Source organism: Vanellus vanellus (assembly GCF_965231255.1).
Source record: "Vanellus vanellus genome assembly, chromosome: 1".
Taxonomy (NCBI): domain Eukaryota; kingdom Metazoa; phylum Chordata; class Aves; order Charadriiformes; family Charadriidae; genus Vanellus; species Vanellus vanellus.
Window position 1 is genome coordinate 58,232,774 of NC_138905.1, and position 22,693 is coordinate 58,255,466.

At 56.9% G+C, this 22,693-nt stretch overlaps 4 protein-coding genes across 4 annotated transcripts; 1 reads left to right on the forward strand and 3 right to left on the reverse strand.

The window, feature by feature from the left end:
• Nucleotides 1-787: 787 nt before the first annotated feature.
• On the reverse strand, nucleotides 788-2,708 carry GALR3 (galanin receptor 3; the record flags this gene model as incomplete). The annotated part of the gene is made up of 2 exons (XM_082499327.1): nucleotides 2,290-2,708; nucleotides 788-1,676 (listed from the first exon to the last, which is right to left on the reverse strand). Exons 1-2 carry the CDS (start codon nucleotides 2,637-2,639, stop codon nucleotides 788-790), a joined length of 1,239 nt encoding a protein of 412 aa, XP_082355453.1. The 5' UTR covers nucleotides 2,640-2,708.
• Nucleotides 2,709-5,258: 2,550 nt separating this feature from the next.
• Nucleotides 5,259-6,038, forward strand: LOC309669716 (noggin-like; the record flags this gene model as incomplete). Its single annotated transcript, XM_082480474.1, has 1 exon — nucleotides 5,259-6,038. One exon carries the CDS (start codon nucleotides 5,259-5,261, stop codon nucleotides 6,036-6,038), a length of 780 nt encoding a protein of 259 aa, XP_082336600.1.
• A 2,802-nt stretch (nucleotides 6,039-8,840) lies between these two features.
• GCAT (glycine C-acetyltransferase) lies at nucleotides 8,841-14,777 on the reverse strand. The gene is made up of 9 exons (XM_082498518.1): nucleotides 14,572-14,777; nucleotides 14,338-14,468; nucleotides 13,640-13,741; nucleotides 12,975-13,121; nucleotides 12,514-12,668; nucleotides 10,667-10,749; nucleotides 10,113-10,284; nucleotides 9,596-9,717; nucleotides 8,841-9,199 (listed from the first exon to the last, which is right to left on the reverse strand). The coding sequence occupies exons 1-9, from the start codon at nucleotides 14,771-14,773 to the stop codon at nucleotides 9,048-9,050; spliced, it is 1,266 nt and encodes a 421-aa protein (XP_082354644.1). The 5' UTR covers nucleotides 14,774-14,777; the 3' UTR covers nucleotides 8,841-9,047.
• Nucleotides 14,778-17,265: 2,488 nt separating this feature from the next.
• H1-0 (H1.0 linker histone) lies at nucleotides 17,266-18,229 on the reverse strand. The gene has a single exon (XM_082482641.1). It carries the CDS (start codon nucleotides 18,047-18,049, stop codon nucleotides 17,471-17,473), a length of 579 nt encoding a protein of 192 aa, XP_082338767.1. The 5' UTR covers nucleotides 18,050-18,229; the 3' UTR covers nucleotides 17,266-17,470.
• Nucleotides 18,230-22,693: the final 4,464 nt, after the last annotated feature.

Consider the following 22,693-nt stretch of genomic DNA (forward strand, 5'->3'; position numbering starts at 1 on the left):
GACAGACGGTCCTTTCCTCCTTGAACTTCAGAGATGCCACAGGTGCAGAGGGGAGGCATGCAGAGGTGTTGGCACACAAACCTTTCCTTTCTTCACTTGCTGTGGTGCAAATCATTTGAGTATGACTAGTGACTGCCGCAGAGCTTGCATCATTGAGCTGTTGGCACAGGCGGCCAACTGCCTTGCACATGAGACAATGTGGCAAAGGCCCTCTGATCTGGATGGAGGGGATAGGGAAAGGGATGGAGGTGGACTAGGGCTGCCCCTGGACCATGGGAAAAGGACATGGGGGTGGGGGACAGTGTTTTACCGCTTGGGGTTGGGCACAGCACCCCAGCCCTGCCAGGGAGAGAGACTGTCAGCTACCCTATGACACTCCGGTCCCCATGCACTCTCTCCACCCTTTGCACCCATGCTCTGATATCGTCTTAAGAGCCTTCGTTTCCTACCAGGATGTTTTCATTTTGGTTGCCTCCCTCTTAGACTTTCAAGTTGCTGCACAACATTAGGAAATGAAGGACTTAAACCTGTTGCAGGAATGCCACCCAGGTCACTTGGCATCACATTAACATGTCCCTCCACCCTGCATTTTTGTGGGTGGATTGTGCCATTCCTAGATGAATGCTGTGGGCCAGGGAGTGAAGATGAGTGGGGAAAATGGGTTAACCATTTCCACAGGAGGTTTCAGTGGCTCTGCTGTGTCCATTCCCCTCCGTCCCACATTATTCTGCCCGTTTGGGTATGGAGTGGTTACTCACAAGCTAGAAAACAGGCTTCTTCACTTTGCTCATCTGTAATGAACAGTCAGAAACTCCTCAGTTCCTCTTGTAGGTGTCATGGCTAGGGGATGGTCAGCTGTTGCCAAACTTTCCTCCTCCAGCAGCTCCTTCTGCACAGAGACCATAGCATCTTGTAGTTGGTGAGTCCATACTCTGGCATCATGACTGGCACCTTCAGGGAGCCTCTTCCTGGTGTTGTCCTCTGGGACCTGGGTCACCTCAGTGTTGCCTCCATAGAAACCTCTGGTGCTGTTGGTCAAACCTTTGCCCACATGGACCACGTGGACTTTCTTTCCAACTCTCTTCTTCTTCTTCTTGGTCTTGTTCTGGAAGAAGAGGCAGGTGAAGACCTGCTTGAAACGCTTGCGGAAATGCTTGGAGATGAGGGCGTAGACGATGGGGTTGAGGCAGGAGTTGGCATACGAAAGGCAGTGGGAAGCCAAGCGGCAAGCGTAAGTGGCTCGGTTGAAGGGGAAGTGGCCAAACCAGAAGCACAGGATGACCAGGTGGTGGGGCAGCCAGCAGAGGCAGAACAGGATGGCCACAGCCACAATCATCTTGGTGACCTTACACTTGGCCTTCCGGGACTCCGAGATCCTTTCTACGGGGTCTATGGAGGTCCACAGGAACTTGATGGTCCTGGCGTATGCCAGGCTCACCACGATCACGGGCAGGAGGTATCCAAAGACAAATGTGAGGATATCCAGAATCTTTCGGCGCTGGTCCTCCCAGATGGGGACGCAGATGGGCACCCTGTGGTAATGGACAATCTGGTAGTAACTGAGGTAAGGCCCTGCGAAGAACAGCGACAATGACCAGATTGCTAAAATGGCCACTCCTGCATTTCGGGAGGTGCGGAGATCCCGGGACTTCAGCGGATAGCGAATGGCCAGGTACCTGGTGGGATGGGGAAGGAGAATGAGAAACCAAACACTGTGTGGGTGAGATGAGATATCTCTCCTGCCCTGTGGAGCTACCATCTGTGGATCCCTACCCATGCAGCCATCCATCCCTCCCTCTCCTCACCTCTTGGGAGGGAGGGTTACAGTGAATTCACATAGAGATCAGGGTCATCCCAGCAGTGGGTCTGGGGTCTCCATCACCCACTCTGCTGTGCTAGCTCGGGAAGAGCAAGCAGAGTGCCTCTTGAACCAGGGAAGAGAAGGACAGCAGCAGGACCCAGAGGGCTCCCTCTTTTTTCTCTGGTGTGTTGCTGCCCTGGGACTTTGCCATTTTTGGTTTTGCAAGGTGGACACCAAACCTCAGCATATGCCTACACTCCTTCCTGAGTGAGGGCTGGGTAACCAGGCTGAGAGCTTGGCTTGATGCTGGGAGAGGGCACAGCAAGAAGGGGAGGTTGACTTTGCTGGCCCTGCCTCTGGGGAGACCCTACCTGCTTCTTACATGACTCTCAACAGGGTAAGGACTGGCCTTTCTCCCACCCCTTAGCTCAAGGGTAGCAAACATGTTGTCCCTGAGCTGAGGGACTCAAAGGGGAGGGGACGCTTGCCTGTCAACAGAGACGGCGGCCAAGGTGAAGCTGCTGGCATACATGGTGAGGTAGATCAGGAAATGCACAGCCTTGCAGGCAAAGGCCCCAAACAGCCACCCATCCAGGGTATAAATGGTGGCCTGGAAGGGGACACAGCAGACGATGAAGCACAGGTCGGCCATGGCCAGGTTAAGGATGAAGAGGTTGGTGGTATTGTACTTGATCTGTCTGTTCCGCAGCAGCACGGCCAGCACCAGCCCGTTCCCCACAGTACCCAGGAGGAAGATGAGGGAGAAGATGACGGGCACGATAATCCCTGCGGCTCGCAGCTCTGGGCTGTCAGAGGAGGCATTCCAGCCTCTTGGCATCTCCCCATCTAACTGCGGGAACCTGTGTGGGGACAAAAGGAGACACAACACCTGTGCATGGCCGTAAGCAAGCGGGTGCTGCTCAGTGTTGACTACAGCAGCCACCAGAGCTCTGGCGCTAAGGTGCCTGATCCCAGCCTTTGTCTGACACCCTTGTTTCTCCCAGAGATGCCAATCCCCACCGGCTGGTTAAACGATGACATCAAGATCCTCATGACATTGCTGGCAAGTATGCCCTTGGCATCAGTCAGCCCACATCTGCCTGGTTCGTGTGGAGACGAAGCCCCTTTCTCCTGCCTGCATTCACATCCTCACCATGGCACCTCCTGTGCTCCCAGCCCCCTGAAGGACCCCCTTGCCCTGCTGCCTGGCCTCCCCTTCATTCCTCCTACAATCCCAAAGCCGCTAAACCTCTGGGATCGCTTGCTTCGGCAAGCCTAAATCCTGGCTGGTGTTCAACAGGGCTCGGCCGCGAGGCTGTGGGGAAGGGGGCTCCCGTGGGCTGGGACTGATCCTGCCACCCTCACCCCAGGGCTGTGACACCTCCGGCAGCAGGGACCTGATGCCTGGGTGACACCCCACAGCAGCAGCACCCCACCATACTCCCGCCCCAAGGGAGCTCCTTAAAAGCTGGGACCACCTCCTCCCCGGAGCTGACTGCCCTTTGCTCCCTTTACAGTAGTTATGCTCCACAGAGGAGAGGTCACTCGTGGCAGCTCTTCCTGATGCTGAGAGGTGGTCACGGCCTGGATAGTGGTGGCTAGAAGAGGATGGAGGGAGACCTCAGAGCTGCCTGAAACACAACACAATGATCATTGCGATGGAGTGTAATTATTAGCACAGCTCAAGGTACTGTGATTTGCAGCAAAACTTCCTCCAGCCCTGAGTAACACTGCACTCAGGCGGGGAGCACCAACAGCCTATCTCCTAATGAGCCTTCCCTGCGTTGTGCTATCATTAGAACAAATTGTCCTTCACTGAGCAGCAACCAAGACGGAAAGACACTGTTATCTAGCAACTGTTGACATGCAATTAACTCTTTTTTTGGGTCATGCAAGCTCCTTCGCCCCAGTCTCCTCCATCCTTCAGCTCATCACTTCTCCTTCCCAGCAGTCTCTGTATTGCACTGAAAGGTTGTCCCTGCCTCTTTGGCTCTGCAGTCCCCTCTGTCCTACTGGTAACTATCTGGCTTCTCCATCCTGGCCCCATGGGATCTCCTCGATGAAGCAGAGGACCCTGCTTGCCCTCTGGGCACACACTCACACATAGGCAGTGTGGTATCTCTGGGCACTGTTGTGTCTCTGCTCAGGGAGCCTGAGGCCACCCCTTGCTTGGGAAGCCAGCACTCACCTCTGTGAGGAAGATCCTGCAGCTTCACCACTTGCTCAGTGGAGACCTCCGATCCAGCCTGGGCAGCAGCAGGGAGGACACAGGCTACCGAAGAGTTTGTCCGGGGCAGTGCTGTCACCCCTGCCTGGTGCTCCGCTGCCACCCGCTGCCAGCTCTGCTCTCTCTTCTTCTGTCTCCCACACTAGCCTCTCTCCTGGAGCTCCTCTCCTCTCTCTCTGTTCTCCCCCTTTTCCCTCCCTCTGCTCTAGCTGCTGATCCATTGATCTCTGTTTTTTTTTTTCCCCTCTCTCTGAGGTTGGCTTTGGAGTTAACTCCTCTCTGCCCAGCCTTCCCACAGATGCTCCCTGCTCCAGCAAGGAGAGGGCAGCCGAGAAAAAGCCCATTGCTTTCCAGTGGGAGGGTGGAAGGGGAGAGGGTCCCACGACCCTGGTGGGCCCTGCGGGCACCCCTCGATGCTGGGTGTTCAGGACCTGTTGCCCAGCACCTCCAGGGAACATGAATATCCCACCACACTGAGCCTGGACCCTGCCCAAACCTCGGGATACGGGTCTAAACCTTCTGGAGCACGAGCAATTAATTGCTATTACTAGCTGTTATTAATGAACTGTTAGTAGCACAGCATAGAGCAGATCAAGTCTCTCCCACAATGTCTGACCTGGGGAAGAAGGGCAAAGCAGGTTTTGGTGTCCATCCAGCCCAGGTCCGCCCTCCACCAGCATTGCTAGGGCACTGCAGTGTGGGGAATGAGGACAAGCCATCCAGGGAGGCCATCTCCAGAGGTTCAGCTCCCTCACTGCTACACAGGACAGCATGGCTGATGTGCTGGGAGGTGACAGTGACTTCCCACCCCACTGCCCCACCACCCTGCCACCACATCCACCCCTGCGGACTTCCAGGTGCGCTGAGGCCGAGCGCAACTTGGTAGTCCTTTCCCAGCAAGACCCAAAGGCCACCACCTTCCCTTCACTGGGATGGTCCTGGATGCCTCTTCCAACAATGGGGCAGGATGTGGAGGAGGAGGAGGGAGGCGCCGGCCCCCTTTCCTCCACTGAAACCCCGATGGCCCCGTTGGCGGCACTCCTCGACCTGAGGAGGGACGGTGCGTCCTCCCCTCCCCGCCTGGGAGCGGGGTGTCCCCGCCGTCTTGCTATCAGCCGCTGTAACCAGGGGAAAGGGGAAGGCCATGCCTGGGGATGCGGCGATAACCCGGGGGATGCGGCGAAGCAAGAGCCCACAGCCCGGCACAGCCCGCCGCGCCGCCACTTCACCATGGGGGGACCCCACCGTGGCTTCCTTCTCCTCCTCCTCCTCTGCCTGCTACCGCCACCGGGCACCCCAGGCCCACCACCGCCACCACTGCCGCTGCTGGAGGAACCCCGGGAGCCACCGGCGCCGCCATCCGGCACCCCTGACCCTGCTGCCCACCTGCTGCGTGGCCACCCCTCGGCACCGGTGCGGCCCTACAGCCTCTCCCTCTCCCCTGAGGACTACCGATACTCCCCCAAGCCCCGGCACCTCCGCCCTGGGCGGCTGCGCCGGCTGCTGGGCTCGGCCTTCGACCCCTTCTGGATGGCGACTGAGGAGCCCCGTGGCCGCAACAGCAGCGTCCCCGAGGAGAACCTGGAGTCCCTGAGCCGGGACCTGGCGGAGGGAGCTGGAAGGTACCGCCGCAAGCTGTGGCGGGAGGTGGAGGGGCTGGAGCTGCCCACCCTGCTGCCCCCTGGCCCGGGATTGCCTCCCGAGCTGCCGGGGACCCTGGCCCGTCGCCTGCAGCAGTGGCTGGTGGAGCGGGCCGCCTGCCGCCTCACCTCCACCTGGGTTGACCTGGGACCTGTCTTCTGGCCCCGCTGGGTGCGCCACACCGCCTGCCAGACCGGACCCCCTGGCTGCTCCTGGCCCCCCGGCATGACCTGCCGCCCCGCGCACATCACCCACATCAAGCTGCTGGCCTGGCACTGCTGGGCACCCCAGTCCCCCGGACCTCCGCACTGTGCCTGGCGGCAGATCCCCTACCCTGTCGTGGCCGCCTGCAAGTGCTCCTGCCGCTGAGGGGACCATGGAAGGACACCCCCACCCCCCAAACCTGTTCCTGCAGCCTGACGGCCTGAAGAAGCCAGCAGCTACCTGGATGAACCCTGAGGGCAGGGGAGACGGGGGGTCCCAACTGGAGAAATAAACCACCAGAAGGAAGCGGGGAGTGGCTGTGGGCATTGCTGTTTTTCGTCGAAGCCCCTGGGTGCATGTGGGGGTACACACAGCTCCTTCGCCCCCTTGCCTGCCAGCACGGAAAGGTTGCACTGGTGGGGGCCCTTGCATGGCATTTATCTCCAGTGAAGAATGTGGGATGGGAAAATCAAGGCACCCGACAGCAAGTTCAGACCCCATTCACATTGGCCGCAGCAGGCTCGGTCCGAGCTGGGGCATCCCTGTGGGCACAGAGAAAGGACAGAGGGATGCCAGCTGGGAATGGTTGGGGAAGGTGGGTGGCACCTTGGGGTGGAAAGTGCAGCATAAAGAGGGGCTGGAGGGGGTCGGAGGGAAGAGGGGGGCAGGTTTGGGGCTGTGAGGGGAGAGCCCAGTGAGGGTTATTTGTCCAGGCAGGTGAAGGAAGTCACAGGGGCAGCAGATACTCAGGGCTGGAAGCATCCATGTTGTGGGTATCTACGGAAATGGGATGGGACAGGACAGTCCCCTACTTGGAAGTACAATGGGAGAGATATGGGGCTCCTGCTGGGTAATGGCTGGGGGCAGGAGGGACACTGCAGATCAGCATGGGGATCTGGGGTGGGTTGGTGAGCCCTGGCGTGGGAACTGCATCCTCAAAAAGTGTCATCTGTCTCTACAACCCACCCAGCAAAAAGTCCTCTGCTTTTTGGGCTAAAAGCTGCAAAGAGCTGCAGATCAGACCTGGGTCGGGAAGCCTTGAAGAAATAAAAGAGCTGGAGGCTTTGCCTGGGAATGCAATATTAACACAGCGCCTGCAGTCGATGGGTGCTGCATTATTCATTTCCAGCGTGCCATCGCCTGACCCTCTTCTCTTCCCCAGGCTCTGGCACTCACCGTGCAAACCGCAGTCTGCTGCAGAGCTCGGCCTTGAAGTAGGCGGAGAGGCAGCCGGAGTGGGGATCGGCTGCCAAGGGGCCTGGGAGAGGCGGAGGGGAGAAGGAGGTCAGGGCACCTGGCGAGGAGAGGAGGAGGAGGAGAAGGGGGGAAGCACACACGTGCACACAAGAACAAGTGTGTGCATCGCAGGGGAAGGAGGCTGCTGCTGCTCTTGCTTGCAGTGGAGCAGTGAGACGTCTGTGTAGGCTGTTCTTCCATGGAGAAGGCACTTGAAAGCTGGAGCAGGGTTAAGCTGCTTGGGCTGGCTGCCCTGAGAGGAGCAAGAGACATGGGCAGGATGGGACAGGTGTGCAATGGAGGTGTGCAAATAGTGGGGAGCAAGGGGTGCAAGCACATCAGGCTCCAACAGCAGTGATTCAGTGTAGGGACTCAACCCCCCTGTAGGGACTCAACCCCCCTGTAGGGACTCAACCCCCCTGTACAAGCATCCATCTGGATGAAGCTTCATCTCCTCCAGGTTGCAAGAGGGGCCTGAGCGCAACCCCCTGCCGTTTCCCCATTACATTCCCCATTCCCAAAATACTGCCCGTTGATAAGACAGGGGGGAGGGTTTGCAGCACCGTAAGGGCTTGGCACCACACAGAGGGAACTCTGTATCTTACTTTATCAGTAGGCTGAGCTTGGGTCCTCGTGGAGGTGGAAAATTAAATAAAATTGGCACACAGTTAGGCTACCAGGCACTCTGACAAGGTCTGGCAGCAGCCCCACAGAAAACACATTTCTCCCCTGCCCTTCATAGCACGGAAAGCGCTGCAACCCTGAATTAACTACTATATTCGTCAGCAGTTGCTCTGGTTCAGGTCAGACATGTTATCGCCCTCATAGCTTGCTCCCTCACTGCGTTTTCGGAGTATGTCGTTGCTGATGTGACCCAGTGCTTCGGCACCCGAGCACAGCACAGCCTCAATTCACCTGGAGTCTGCCCGTCCCCGGCTGCAGGCAGCTGGTATCCAATTCGACACGTGGGCAGAGGGCAGGAGACACATGATTTCTCATCTAGAGCAGAACTGATGCAAACAAAGCAATCCTGAGAGACGCCCTGAACCCACTTGTTCCTGCTCGAGTGCTAAATCGCTAGCCCAGCACGGCTCAGAGGAACAAATCCAGAGATCCCAGCCTGCTGTGTGTTCTCTGCTGTGCGAAAATTGCAGCTGATGGAGGAAAATTACAGGTTTCTGTCACCTGCTCTGCCCCCAGCCTCAGCCCCAGGCAGACACAGGCCTTCTTGCCAGGCTACTGGCCGCTGCTGCCTCACTGCCCAGCAGCTTCTCTGGGTTGAGATGCAGCTCCCAGGGCAGGTTTGGGAGCACCGCAGTGATGGGCAAAGCCTTAGAGGCAGCCCTGGAGACCAAGTAAGCCTCACACCCAACACCCAAGAGTGGGAAGGGGAGAAAGGAGGACCGGAGCTTTGGCCAGCCCATTGCCCTCTTCCCCAAACCAGCTGCCAGTGACACAGGTTGCCAAGACCTTGGGAAACCCCCCTGCCTCAGTGGGGAATTACAGTAGGAAGATCTGCTGGGGTGACACTACTGGAGCCACAGGAGAGGTGGAGGAAGCAGGAGAACTCAGGCATACCAGCAACCATCGGCAGGAGACAGCAGGAGCAGCAGCACTTCAGTGCCCTGATCAAAGCTTTAGGGAAGACGCAGCAGAATGTCCGGTCACAGGAAGAGAGGATGGGGATGGGCTGCAGTTCCTGGCTGAGAAAACAAGAGCCGGACAAATATCCACTGCATTGCAGGACACCTTTAATAACACAAGAGCTGGTTGCCAGTGCTGCTGCCAGCACCCTGCAACAGCCACAGCCTCCCGCAGGCTGCGATGTCTTGAGGACCGGTGCTGCTTTTGGCAGCGTGCTGCTCAAGCCTTTTCTCGCCAGCACAGGCACTTGGGTCATGGGCAGGGAGGGCACTGGAGGAGGTGTTTGCTGGCCCCTCAAGGCAGTGCTCCGTGTTTCCGTCCCACCTCAGTGAAGGCTTCCACGCAGCGGTCGATGTCCTCGTCACTGTGCACGGCCGAGATCTGGACCCGGATGCGGGCCTTTCCTTTGGGGACCACGGGGTAGCTGAAGCCAATGACATAAATGCCTGAGGACAAAACGCATGGAGAGTCAGAGCTGGCTAGAGGGAAGGAGGCTGAGGTGGTACTGGGTGACAGAGAAAGGCTTTTGGATCCTCCCTCCCCTCTCAATAACCATTTCCAGGCTTCAGGGTTTTCAAGTGGAATCTGCTCCCAAGCACAGAAGTGAGGGTTAGGACCAGGGATGGGGATGGAGTCCAGAACGGCAGGGCAAGAGAGCTAATGTAAACCCCTCCCCACCCCAAAAGAGAAAGGAGGTGAAGCCAGGAACATCTGTGGGAGATCACAAGGAAATTTGCAGCTGGGGAGGACAGAAAAAACAGATTTCATGCAGGAACATCCCCTGGAGGCTGTCCCTTCCCTCAAGGCATATGTCTGCATCCAGAGCTCCCTCCCTGTTTCACCTCTGTTCAGCATGTCCTCAGCCATCACTGAAGCCAGCCGAGCATCCCCGAGCATGACAGGACAGATGGGGTGGTCTTTGCCCGCGATGGTGAAGCCAGCTGCCGTCATCTTGCTTCTGAACCTGGTGGAGAGAACAAGAGGATGAGTAAAACCTCGTCACTCCTGTCCTTCGGGACCGCTGCCTTGCTTTCCCCTGGCAGCCCGTGCATCTCCCATGCAGGGAAGGGATCTCTCTTTTTGGAGTGACCTTTTGCTGTTTCCTGCTCAACGCGAGGGGGACTGCAGCTGCCTGAGAGGCAGATGTGTCCCAGCTCGCAGAGCATCCAGCTGTGACACATCTGCCCACACATCTGTCTGACACACAGAGGCACATCCTGTGGTTTCCCCTGAGCATCCCCCGGCCATGACTTGCAAATTGCCTTCATGGCTATCACCGGGGGGGTGAGTAAACACACGTGGACAACTCATTCCTAACAAACCTCTCCCCCTGTTCCCACCCCAATATAGCCCCCTCACCGTTGGGTTTTGGCAGCCATGGACTGTGCAATGGCATTGCTCTCCATGAGGAGGTCCAGGGCCTTGGATGCACAGCCCACCACAGCGGGGGGCAAGCTGTTGGAGAAGAGGTATGGGCGGGAACGCTGGCGGAGCAAATCGATGAGGGGTTTGGGGCCAGTCGTGTACCCGCCTGCAGATGGAGGACAGAGAAATGGACAAGGCACCTCAGGGTGACCTGTTCAGAGGGGACTCCCTCGATAAAGCCAACCTGTCACCTACAGCAGGAATTTTAGTACAAACCGGGCCTAAAAAAAGAAAAATCACAGCTGACACCTTTTACCAAGAGTTTCCACCTTCACCCCAAAGGCAAATGCATAGGGAAAATGAAGCAGAAGGAGAACATGGCAGGACCACCCTCGACCCTGCAGCAAGGTCCCAAACTGAGCCTCATGCCACCAGCAGAAGAGGACAACATGCATTTCTTGCTCTGTCATTAGACAGAGGAAGGAAACATCAAAGCAATGCTGTGGAGCTCTTTAGAGTGCAGACGTCCTTTAGGGAAATATTTTCACCTGCAGCTCCTCCAAGAGCTTTTCCTAGGGTGGAGTTGATGATGGTGACTTTGTCCATCACTCCCAGGAGCTCGTCAGTACCCCTGTAGAAAAAGGAGTATCACATTATCAGCTGTGCCAGTATGCCCAGGGAAGCTGCTCTACATCTGATGCCTGGAGGGAAACAAAGCACCACCAGCCAGGTCTCTGGTGTCCCCTCTTCTGGTAAAGGAAGAACACCCCCCTGTGCTTGTTCAACCCTAGTGTTGACCTTCCCTTCTCCTGCAGAAAGGCTAAGCTGGGATCTCCTGAGGCAAGAGCATGGGTTCTTTATCCCCTACAGATGGGAGAGCACTCAAACTTCCCACATGGAAGTTTAATAGTCCAAACAGAGTACTAGCCGTTGATGTAGGTCTTGCACACATCTCTGACATGCCACACCATTAACATACACCAGGGAAAAACAGTTGCCCAGCTAAAGTAGCCGATGTCCTCTGAGGTGGACTGTGCACATCACTGATGTGCTGCCCTAAATGCACACAGGCCTAAAGCACCCGTGTCAACATCTACACTAGTGGAACCAACCAGGCATGGCAAACGTGCTCTGCAGTTTCATGTCCTCCACCCCAAAAAGGCAGGACGGGGCACAGCCACCCAGCTGTTGGCTCTCTCGAAATACAGAAACACAGTGTTGTGGACAACACCATCAGGTTCACACTGAAACCAGCACAACTCATGAAGCGCTCAGTAACTGTTCCCTCTTCCTCAAGCTGTTCTGCACTCACACACCTCAGTGCAGCCAAAACAGTTGTTTTTGCAGCTGGTGGGACCACACAGCCCACTGGGACAGACTGAAAAGGTCTCCCTCAACTCACAGGATGACTACCATGCCCAAGGAAGGAAGATTACAAGACATCCATTTCTTCCTTGTGAAGTCTTGAGAAAGCTCAGCACAACTACGGGGTCTGGAATGTACTACAGTTTAGCACGACTACCTCTCCTGTTGGTGATGAAGTGCCACCAGTAGTGGCATCCCTTCTCTTAAAAGGTGCCTCTTGCACCATCATTTTGATCCATGATGAAAGATTTGCTGCAGCCTCAGTGAGAAAACCAGGACAGTTGTCTTGCTTAGTTCCCACTTCTCACTCATTTCACAGCTTGATGTGGACTTGCCAGGTTCCCACATGAGATCTGCCTAGACAGGACAGAGCTGAAAGGGAGCTCTTCATAGAGCAACTTTTGACTTTTTCAGATGGCTTTCTCTTCTTGTCATCTCCTGCACTGTCCTTCCATCTGAAGAGGGACTCGTTGCTCATTCATACAGGTGGTGTCTCACACAGGTCTCTCTCTTCCAGTAGACAGAGAGCAGCAAGGACCATGCAATGGAGCGCTTGGTGCTCACATGCCTGAACAAAACAAGCATGTCAAGCATCTGTCCTCAGCAAACACCTCCAGCAAGTGCACTGTTTGGCACGTGGAGAATCTCCAGGGACAGAGGAAAAAGCTGCCCTGAGGGAACTAATCAAAGCTAACTCCACAGAACCCCCAAGACCCAAGCATTTGAAAGTGATGGCTGAGAGGAGAAGGACTCCGAAATCAGGAAGTCCAAGTGCTTGCTAGGAGAGACAGAGGAGATGACCACACCATTCCTTACACCCAGAGAAGTGGCTGTCACATTGGGATGGGTCATTGCTAAAGTACCTCCCTTCAATCCCCTCAGGTGCCCCAAAGATAGGTGCGGAGCCTTCAAGAATGGGTGGCTCCATGAGTCCCCCCACAAAACTATGTTGGTCATCAGCACCTTTGGCTTTGCTTCAGAGGTAGTCAGGGTCGGGGGGGGGGGAAACAGGGGTGAAACAGCCCCTTACCGGCCATTAGGTCCCAGGAAGCCTGTGGCATGGCATTCGTCAATGAAGACCAGGGCATCATACTTCTGGGCCAGCTGGCAGATCTCCCTCAGGGGTGCGATGTCGCCATCCATGGAGAAGGCACCGTCGGTGGCCACCAGCCGCAGACGATGTTTCTATGGGAAAGACAGCAGCATCCCCAGGGGTGAAGATGTCACCCTGAGGAGATGGGCTGCTGGAGGAGACCAGGACATAGTCCAGCTCCTGTAGGGAGTGGATATATCTAACAGAGACAGGGAGTTTGCATTGCAACCAGCCGCTTCCCCACCAGCAGCTCTTCTATCCATGCCTACCTGTCCCTATTGGCAAAAACATGCCTATTACACGGGAAAGGGCAGAGCTCACCCTTTGGGGCTGGTTACTGCACAGGTACCACAGCCAAACGAACACCCTCACGTTGGGGTGGGAGCAGACCTCCATACCTGTGCGTCCTGCAGCTTGGCCTCCAGGTCCTGCATGTCCATGTGCTTGTAGCGGTACTTGTTAGCCTTGCACAGGCGGATCCCATCGATGATGGAGGCATGGTTCAGTTCATCCGACAGCACTGCATCCTCTGGGGTCAGCAGGGCCTGGCCGTGCCGAACAGAAAGGACCATCCTTTGCTCCGGGGCACCGCCTCACTGAGATCTTCCAGCCTCTCTCAGTGCAGAGGACAAGGCTGCATTTGATTGCAGCTGCCACGTCTCTCTTGGCAACACTAAACTTTCCACTTTCCTTCCCAGCCACCTCATCCCCTGATTTCCTTAGGCCAGGCTCTTGCCTGCAGCTTCTGAGCTCAAAATCTCCCTTCCCTTCCCTAGGAAGCCTGGGGGATCACCCCTGCCCTCCATCTACACTTCGGGGGGGGGAGGGTACAGACCTCCCAGGAAATAGGAGCCCTCCCCAAAAGCTGGAGCTGGCTGGGGAAGGGGGAGGTGAGGGCTGACAGCTCTGCGTGGCTCCCCCAGTCCAAGGGCACCAAGTCAGGGTTCTTCACCAGCAGTCACTGCCATCTTCTCTGCAGCACAGGGGTCACACCAGAGCCTCTGGAAGGCACGTTGCTATCACCTCCCTCCTCCATACACAACACAAGGAAAGCCCTACAAACCTCAAAGATACCAGCATTGGCATCAAAGCAGCTGGCGTAGAGAATGGCATCTTCCCGCTGGTGGAAACGTGCGATCTTCTCCTCCAGATCCTTGTGTATGCTCTAAAGAGAAGCGAGGATCAAGCGTCACTGGTGGGGCAGCACAAGTTCACGCTTGCCTGTTGCCATTAGATGCTGTTTGCAAGGGAGGAAACAGACAAGCTTTATCCAGAAAAGGCGTGGGAGAAGTTAGCTGTGTTCAGAAAGTGCTTGCAAACGCGGCCCTAAAATGTGGTTATGGGTTTGGACACCAAAAGCACCGCAGGGAAACTCCAAGCTTGCCACCCATGGGGGAGCAGGTCTGAGTTTTCTCTGTACTTCTCCAGCCGGGGCTCTGAAAAGCCTCCAGCGGGGATAAACCGGGGTGGCTTTGACAAGAGCCTTTTCAAGTCAGGCTTGCTGTAATTTTGACCCTTAAGGGAGGGGAAAAAAAAAAGACACTCATTTTCTGAATTCAGAGGGGTGTTTTCATTTCTTTGCTCTCCGATGGGGTTTGTAATGGTTTAAGTTGCCGGATTTCCAGACCTTTGGCTAACGGGGACTCGACAGGCTTTTTTTCCGCCCAGCCACGTGCACCTTAGTACTGTGCCCAGCAAGGAGTCTGAGTGGGGAGCTCCTGAGAAAGGCTACCCTGGAACAGGGGATGCTGCCCCTGGTACCTGGGTGCCGCAGATGAAGCGGACGGAGCTGAGCCCGGCGCCGAACTTCTCGAGGGCCTCTACGGCAGCGCGGATCACCTCGGGGTGGCTGGAGAGCCCCAGGTAGTTATTGGCGCAGAAGTTGAGGATCCCTGCGGGAAGAAAGAGAGAGAGAGAGAGAGAGAGAAAGAGAAACGCCGGCGTCGTACCGGGGGAAGAGACCGAGAGCCCTCCCCGCCCCCCCTCCGTACGCACCGGCTCCGCCGCCCGCCAAGCGGAGGTGGGGACCTTGGCGGGAGGCGATGACCCGCTCGCTTTTCCAAGTGCCGGCGCCTCGGATGTCCTCCAGCTCGCTTTCCAGCCGCCGGCGGAGCTGAGCCGCCGCCGTTCCCGAAGCGGCCCGGGGGCCGCCGGCCCCACCGACCCGCAGCACCCCCACCGCCGCGCCGCGCCACATCTCCCTGCCCCGCCCCGCCCCGCCGGCGAGGGGGCGGGGCCCCGGGGGCCAATAGCCATTGGCCCCCGGGGCCCCGCCCCCTCGCCGGCGGGGCGGGGCGGGGCAGGGCAACGAAGGGGCGGGGCGCCGCTGTGGCTCCGCCCCCCGACGGGGCTCCTGCGGCTTGAAGGGGTTCGGGCACCTTCTCTAGGAGGTGTTCAGGCCTTTGGGTTTCTTTCTTTAGGGGGGAGGCTGTGTCCCAAGGGTTTTAAGCACCCCCAAAACATGTGATTTGGGATCCCTGGAGGGATTTGTGGCAACCCCTATCCACGGGATTTATGAACATTAGCAGGGGGGTCACGTAGAATCATAGCATAGTTTGGGTTGGAAGGGTCCTTTAAAGGTCATCTAGTCTTTCCACACACACACACACCCTTCGCTGACCCCCTACAATGAGAGGGAACATCTTCAACTAGATCAGGTTGCTCAGAGCCCTGACCAACCTGACCTGGAATGTTTCCAGGGATGGGGCATCTTCCACCTCTCTGGGCAACCTGTGCCAGTGTTTCACCACCCTCATAGTAAAAAAATTCTTCCTTATATCTAGTCTAAAACTACCCTCCTTTAGTTTAAAGCCATTACCCCTTGTCCTATCGCTACAGGCCCTGCTAAAACGTTTGTCCCCATCTTTCTTACATGCCCCCTTTAAGTACTGAGACGCCACAATAAGGTATCCACAGAGCTTTCTCTTCTACAGGCTGAACAACCCCAACTCTCTCAGCCTGTCATCATAGGAGAGGCGTTCCATCCCTCTGATCATTTTTGTGGACCTGCTCCAACAGGTCCATGTCTTTCCTGTGCTGAGGACTTCAGAGCTCGACGCAGTACTCCAGGTGGGGTCTCACCAGAGCGGAGTAGAGGACCTGAGGGATTTTGGAGTAACAGGCCATCATGGACCTTGAGGATCAAGAAGCCCAGGACCATTAGGTACCCCCACCTAAGGGATTTGGGGTCCTCAGCACAGGTGACTTGGATCCTTGCATCTAGGTAGATTATAGGTGGCCACCACAGAGGGTAATGAACCAAAGGTCTATAGGATTTGGGTGCATTGTGTTGAAATGACCAAGAATCCTTTAGTCTGAGAGGTTTAGGACTTACCAGCTGAAGGAGATTAGCTACCTGAGCCCAAGAAATTTGAACACCGTTGGCTGAACTGGTTTGTGACCCATAGGCCCACCAGGTTTAGACACAAAGAGCCCAACTGGATCAGGCATCTCCATCATCCACTATAGCTGATTGAGGATCCTGTGGCCAGAGTGGTTTAGACCCCTCATGTTTAGAGGTTTACGGTCTTCAGCCTAGGTGGCCTGGGAGCCTTTGGTCCAAGTGTCTCAGGAACAAGGGCCCAAAGGGATTAGGTGCCTCCAGGCCAAGGATTTCAGTACCCTGAACTACACGATTTGGGATCCTTGATGGCTAAAAGGCTCAGGCACCATCTGTTCAAGGGATTTAGGATCATCAGGCCAATGGATCTGGGAGCTACCATGCAGCAGGGTGAAGACCCTGGACCCACGATATTTAGGCAGAGCAAGCCCAAGGGGACTGGGCACCCACAGCCCCTGGGACTTTGGAGCTGCTGGCCCAGGTGGTTGGGGATCCTGACATCCAAAGAGCTCAGACGTCCCTAGCCAAGGGGGATTAGGCACCTCCTGCCTGAGGCTCAGACCCTGATGAGCAGTAGGGCCAGCCTGCAGGCTCCCTGCCAGCCACGGCCATCAGGACCGCCCAGCCCTGCCCGGGGAGGGGTGCTGGCAGGGGCCAGGCAGGCCATGGAGCCGCGCCAGCCCCTGCTGGGCACAAAGCCAGAGTCCCCGAGGTGACAGCAGGGCTGCCCACCCCAGCCCGCCTGCGGAGCTGCCCGCTGCTGCGCTCTGGCTGTCCCTCCCCAGGGAGCAAAGCCGCTCATAGCCGTGTTTGAACCTCCTCCCCAGGGATCAACCCCTTCCCGCTTGCTGGGCACCTCCAACTCTTTGAAAGCAAAAGTGGACAGACCCTATCCCCGCTCCACCTCCTCCTCCATCCCGTCCCTGCCCTGAGTCCCCACGGCAGCTCCACAGGCAGGCGGGCAGCCCCATCGCCCAGCCGGCCAGGTGGTTATCTCCAGCACCAGCCAGACCTCACAACCAGCAGCCCAGCACACCTCGCCTCGGCCCCATGGTGGGGACCCAGGGCGGTGGAGGAAGGAACAGGGACCCCCTTTTCCTCCTCCCAGGAAGGCTATGGCTCTCGCAGACGTATGTTCCCACTTCCCCTCCGACACAGGCAGAGTCTTTCCCCAGCCCCAGGGAACACACAACCCCCCCGGGAGCTGGGGCAGGGTCACGAATTGAAATCCTGCACAGCCTCAACTGACACAACAGAGTCACCGTAACTCCCAACACACCACAAGCAGCCCAGAGTTAAAAAAAAAAAAACACAACAGACACAGGCAAGAAATTTCTGAGACGTCGAAATAAAAACCCAGACCAGTAACTCTTAAAAACTGGAACTCTCCATACCAAAGATGTTCCTTTTTTCTTTCATTAACTGCCTTGTTTTAGCTATTTCCAGAGAGGAATAGATTGGTTCTTTATAAAAAGCAATAGAAAGGGGTAAAAATAGAGGCAAAAGCTATTTACAGAACCCAAAGGGGAGAGTACCGAAACGCCTCTAGACTTCTCACTTCTTCTTGGGTGATTTTCGGGTGCTGGACTTGGCTTTGGGTTTTGACCGCTTTGCCTTCTTGGGCTTGGATGCCTTCAGTGACTTGACCTTAAAAGTCTTTGTCTTCTTGGCTTTCTTCGGGCTGGCCCTCGACTTCTTCCTGGCTTTCCTGGTGGCAGATTTGGGCTTCTTTGCCGGCGACTTGGATTTCCTGCGCCTTGCAGCTTTCCGGGGAGACGTGGATTTCCTGGCCACCTTCTTCCTCTTCCTGGCCGGGGACTTCTTCGCCTTGTTGGCCTTGGCCAGGCGGAAAGAGCCGGAGGCGCCAACCCCTTTGGTCTGCTTGAGGACGCCGGCGGCGAGCAGGCGCCGGATGGAGAGCCTGATCTGGACATCGGCGTTCGGGCCCACCTTGTAGTGGCTCTTCACGTACTTCTGGATGGACTGGCGGGAGGAGCCGCCGCGGCTCTTCTCAGCCCGGATGGCCGCCGCGATCATGTCCGAGTAGGTGGGGTGGGCTGCCGGCCGCCGGGCCACCCTGGCCCGCTTGGGTTTGGTGGCCGGAGCCGGGAGCGGTATCGGACTGTCCGTCATGGTCGGTGCTTCGCCCCGGGATGCTCCGCTATTCCCCTCAATGGCGGGAAGCCTGGCCCGCCCGGCCCGGGACCCCTGCCCCTGGGCGGGGAGAGGCTGGGGAAAGGAGCAGTGGGGGAACAACCGCAGCAGTCCCGGTGCGCTGCCGGTGCCGCTCCCGCTGCCGCCGCTGCCGCCGCCGCCGCCGCCGCCGCCGCCTCTGCGGCCGCGCCCGCCGCGGGCAGACTTTAAAGGCGCGGCGCGGACCGCGGGGAGGACTGGCCCGCGCGCGCCATCCGCGCGCCCGCCCGCCCGCCCGCCGGTGTCCCCGTGTGTCCCCCACCACGCCCCGACCCGCCCCGGGAGCCCGCCGGGCTGGGACAGTAAGGGACATCAGGGGACGAGGAGGGACACTGTGAGGGGACAACAGCGGGAAAAGGAGGGACAATGTGTGGGGACAAAGAGTGACGCTGGGGGTCACTGGGGGTCAAGGAGGAGCACTTGGGGGAATACTGGGTGGGGAAAAAGACAGACACTGGGGGGGTCATGGAGGAGACAAGGAGAAGCACTTGGGGACAGACAAGGAGAGACAAGGCAGGGACACTTCGAGCAACTTCAGGGCATGTGGAGAGACACTTGTGGGGACGCTGGCGGTCGAGGAGGGACATTTGGGGGGAAACAAGGAGGGACATAGGGACATAGGGACATCAGGGCATAAGCAGGGACACAGGGGAGGACATTAGAGGACGCTGGGGGGGACACCAAGAAGAAAAGGGGGAGCACCAGGGTCAAAACAGGCTCAGCAGCGGTACCCCACAGCCCAATGCCTCTGCCCCACCTCTCTGTCTTGTTTGCTCCCTACCAAGTGCTTTGGGGACATCAGCTCAGCCCTCGCATGTGTGGGCAGGGGCCACAAATAACAAGCTGTCCGCTTTTTGAGGGGGCGCATAAGTCTGGGAGGAGACGGAGCGTGGACAAACAACAGTGACAATCAGCCATCCTTTCCCAGATGGGTAAGTGGTTGGCTGTTCCTGGGAGATTAAGTGTAGCCACTATCATCATCTTGCCCGTAGGATTCAGATGATGTTTCCCTCCTTATTTCTTAAAAACACGCGGGCACAACTGCCTGGTGCCCACTGGGACGCTGTGCCGTGCTCAGAGGTAAACCCCAGCGCCTCCAAACCCCTCGGCTTTTCAGCGGGGTGCTAAAATACACAGAGAGCACCTTCCTGTAACCTCCACGCACCCTGGATGCCCAAGGGGCATCAAAACCACCAGCCAGGGACACACAGAAACATATATAAAAATAGATATAGATATATAAATATAAATAAATGTAAATATAAAAATAATAGAAAAAATAGAAATAGAAATAGAAATAGAAATAGAAATAGAAATAGAAATAGAAATAGAAATAGAAATAGAAATAGAAATAGAAATAGAAATAGAAATAGAAATAGAAATATTTGATGTCCCCTCCCCAATATACACACGTACTACGTGAGGGTGCAGCACGTCCCAGTCCTGGGAGGAAGCACTTGGTCCCCTGATGCTTTTCCAGGGGTGGCAGGAGTGTAACCCACTGAGAGCATCCCCTTGTGCCTCTCTCTCCCCGGTGCCACTCTTTCACGTGTCCCGCTTCATTTGGGGAGCAGGACAGGTTCGCACCAGCTGCAAACCACTCCATTTTATCAAAAGCAAAGAGCCCCCAGTCATGGAGGGGAATAACCACCCTCTCATCTCTCCTGGGGCTTTTTATTTTTTGCCTAAGACCTGATGAATATATCACTTTCCATCCTATATGGAGCGTATGGGCAGCGAGCTCTGGTGGCCACCACAACGCTTTGACCAGCCGAAGGACTACTCATTTTTCCGTGCTGGGAATAAACCGCCGTCGCTGGCTGCCTGCACGTAGGCAAGCCGGGCGCGTGCAGATAAGGCACCATCTGCTTTTATTTCCATCCAAGTTTTTAACCGTCAGAAGTGTCTCGCCCGTACGCCACACTCTGAGGGTAGACGAGGGGTGGGTGGGGGGTGTAAGCATCAGCCCTGAACCCCCTGGGATTGGCACGGCGCCACAGGCTGACCGCAGAGCCTCCAGCCTTAAAAACCAGGCAGCCATTATCAGGGCAGTGCAGTAATGGGGAGGCAAGGCGGGGGGGGGGAGGCAGGGAGGGAGGAGGACAGATGCTTTACCTAACTGTAGGCAGCTGAAAATTAGGGTTCTAATCTCAGCTGATCACCTGGGCAGCTCCTGCAGCCGACCAGGGCTGCTCAGCCTCCTCCGGCGGGTGCCGCTGCCGGTGGGCAAATGCCCTCTCCTCTATATGTGGGGGTTCTGACCCTTTCATCCAGACCAGCTCCCTAATTTTTAGCCAGCCAAAATAAGGGGAGCATCCTATGCCCCCAATCGACTCGGTGGAGGGAAGGTGTAGGGGTGGTCACAGCTCATCAGGCTGCTGCTGACCTTGCACATGGGTGGGCAGGAAGTCAGCCAGTTACCAGTCAAGGTAACCCCCTAAGTGCCCCACTTGGTATCGGGAAGCCCCCCGTGAACCCCACACTGTTGTACTGATGCATCCTTAACATGAGCTGTCCAGGAACGAGAGGGGTTTTCCGGCCCCTGGTGGGATGTTGGGGCTGGAGGTGGTATGCAGGTGCTGCAGGGCAATGCAAGCCCCACTGCCTCTGGGAAGTGGGGTCCAGCACTGCCGGCACCCCACTGCAGGCAGCACGGGGGAACTCACCCGGAAGGAGAAAATTATTCCCATGGGCCACCCACTCCCCTGTGCCTGGCTTAGGCTCATGCCTGTATTTTTGGCCACAGGAACCTGCCACCATGCCCAGGGTGGGGTAGGTTACCCCCTGCACACCATTTTCACCTCAGGAGAGCTGCTCAACTGATCCAAGCCTCCTGTGCCTCCCGTGCCTCCTTGTGCCTCCCGTTTCTGGCATTAGTCAGCAGAGATTGGGAAATCCCGCTTCTCTGATGAACCCCGGAGGACAGAGCCTGGCAGAGGAATCCTCTCCGTTATCCTGTTTACCTTCTCCTCTTTTCCCACACTGCACTGAACCAGACTCCACGGTGATTTACGCACTTCCAGCTGCAGATTCCTTCTTAAATGGTCAAACTGCATCGTGGACGTCCTACAGATCTGCTGGGTCGCGGCCCCTGCCTTGTAGGGACAGGACAGCTGCTCATTGGCATCCCAGTGCACTGGGGGGAACTTCTGGTGACTAATGCCAGCGACACCGTTTTATTTTACCTGGTTTTCATTTTCAAAGAGGCTCAAAACACAGCAATCCCACAGCAGTGGGATTTGGCCTGGCTGGCATTGAGATCCAAGTGCTTCAGTGCTTTTTTAGTGGCAAAACAGGGAAATTGGCTGACTTTCCAGCTGTGTTCATCAGAGCTTCAGCCCCAAGCCCTGGTGTGCAACACAGTGCGGTCAGCCCGGCACGAAGCCGCTCAGCCAGGCTGCCGCTAACAGCAGAGTGGGCTTTAATGATGCCAATAAATGGCAAAAGGGTATTGCCATTGGCTGCTGGACCAATTATCACTGTTTTGAAAGATTTATGAACTGGTTCCTAAGGGCAAGCTCCTCATGTGAGCTGGAGTGCTGGTTCTCGTGCAACCAGGGTGCCGCATGGCTGTGGGTTTTCCCCATGCTCGAGGCTGGGACATTTCTCGTGGCTGAGAGCAAGTGGATGGGGTACAGGCATCACTTTGGGATGTTTTTTGGGCTCTGCTGGCCATCATGCCGGTCACCCGCGGGCACTTCAGTCGCCTCCCTTCCCTGTCACTCTCCCCCCACCCAGCTCCCCTGCACCCCAGAGATAGGGATGCAGAGACGATGGGGCGACCATATCACCCTGCTGCAGGCGAGACAGGGGCCGCCCGATTAACATCACGCCAGTTTGGGAGGCAGCAGCCTCCTGTCACCCCAGGATGACGGGATGCTCCTGCCCAGCCAGCGGCTGATCTGCAGCTGCAGAGCCTCGAGGAGGGGTGGCTCGACTGCATGTCAGGCACCCACACGTTTCACCCGCGCTTATGTGACACATTTATCAGGGTCAGCAGCCCCCAGTCAGGAAAGGAGAAAAAAAAAACAAACCACACCACGCCAACAAACCAACCCAAACAAACACAAGATACCGAACCCCTCAGGGAAGGGGCTGGCAAGCCACACACACCAGCAGTCTGCAGTTTGCCCCTCTGCTTGCCCCCAGTGCCCCACTTTTGGGGGATTCCTCCTCCAGGGGTAGGTACGACCACATAGACTTGCATCAGCTGTTGTTTTTTCTTAAAGCCACTTATGCATCCCCCAACTTGCAACACGGTGCCCTGAACCCCACTTATTTTCCTCTTCTCTTGGTCCCTACCAATCCCCCACGGCAAGACCAAACCCTGCAGCCCGGCAGCAGTTGCCCTGAGCTGCTCTATCGCCTCTTGCCTCCCTTCCCATCTCTGGCCCCCTGGCACGCCGAATGCTCGCCCCGTCCCAAACTCGATGGCAACAGCCATGTCCTGCTGGGAGGCAGAGGGAAATGCCTGCACCTTGGGCAGAGCAGGGACAGGAGGGTTTCTAGTCCGGAGGCAGGAGGCCAAGCACCACTTCTGCACGGGCGCAATGGGGAGCTGGCTGCTGGGCTTGGTGCCTGGCC

Bases quoted from the DNA above. Each gene is read 5' to 3' on its own strand.
- GCAT (XM_082498518.1), bottom strand. From the start codon at position 14,773: ATGTGGCGCGGCGCGGCGGTGGGGGTGCTGCGGGTCGGTGGGGCCGGC. The intron at 12,669-12,974 runs GTATGGAGGTCT...TCTTTCCCATAG, and splicing joins CCAAGCTGCAGGACGCACAG to AAACATCGTCTGCGGCTGGT. The intron at 10,750-12,513 runs GTAAGGGGCTGT...CTTTTTCTACAG, and splicing joins TTCCTGGGACCTAATGGCCG to GGGTACTGACGAGCTCCTGG.
- H1-0 (XM_082482641.1), bottom strand. From the start codon at position 18,049: ATGACGGACAGTCCGATACCGCTCCCGGCTCCGGCCACCAAACCCAAG.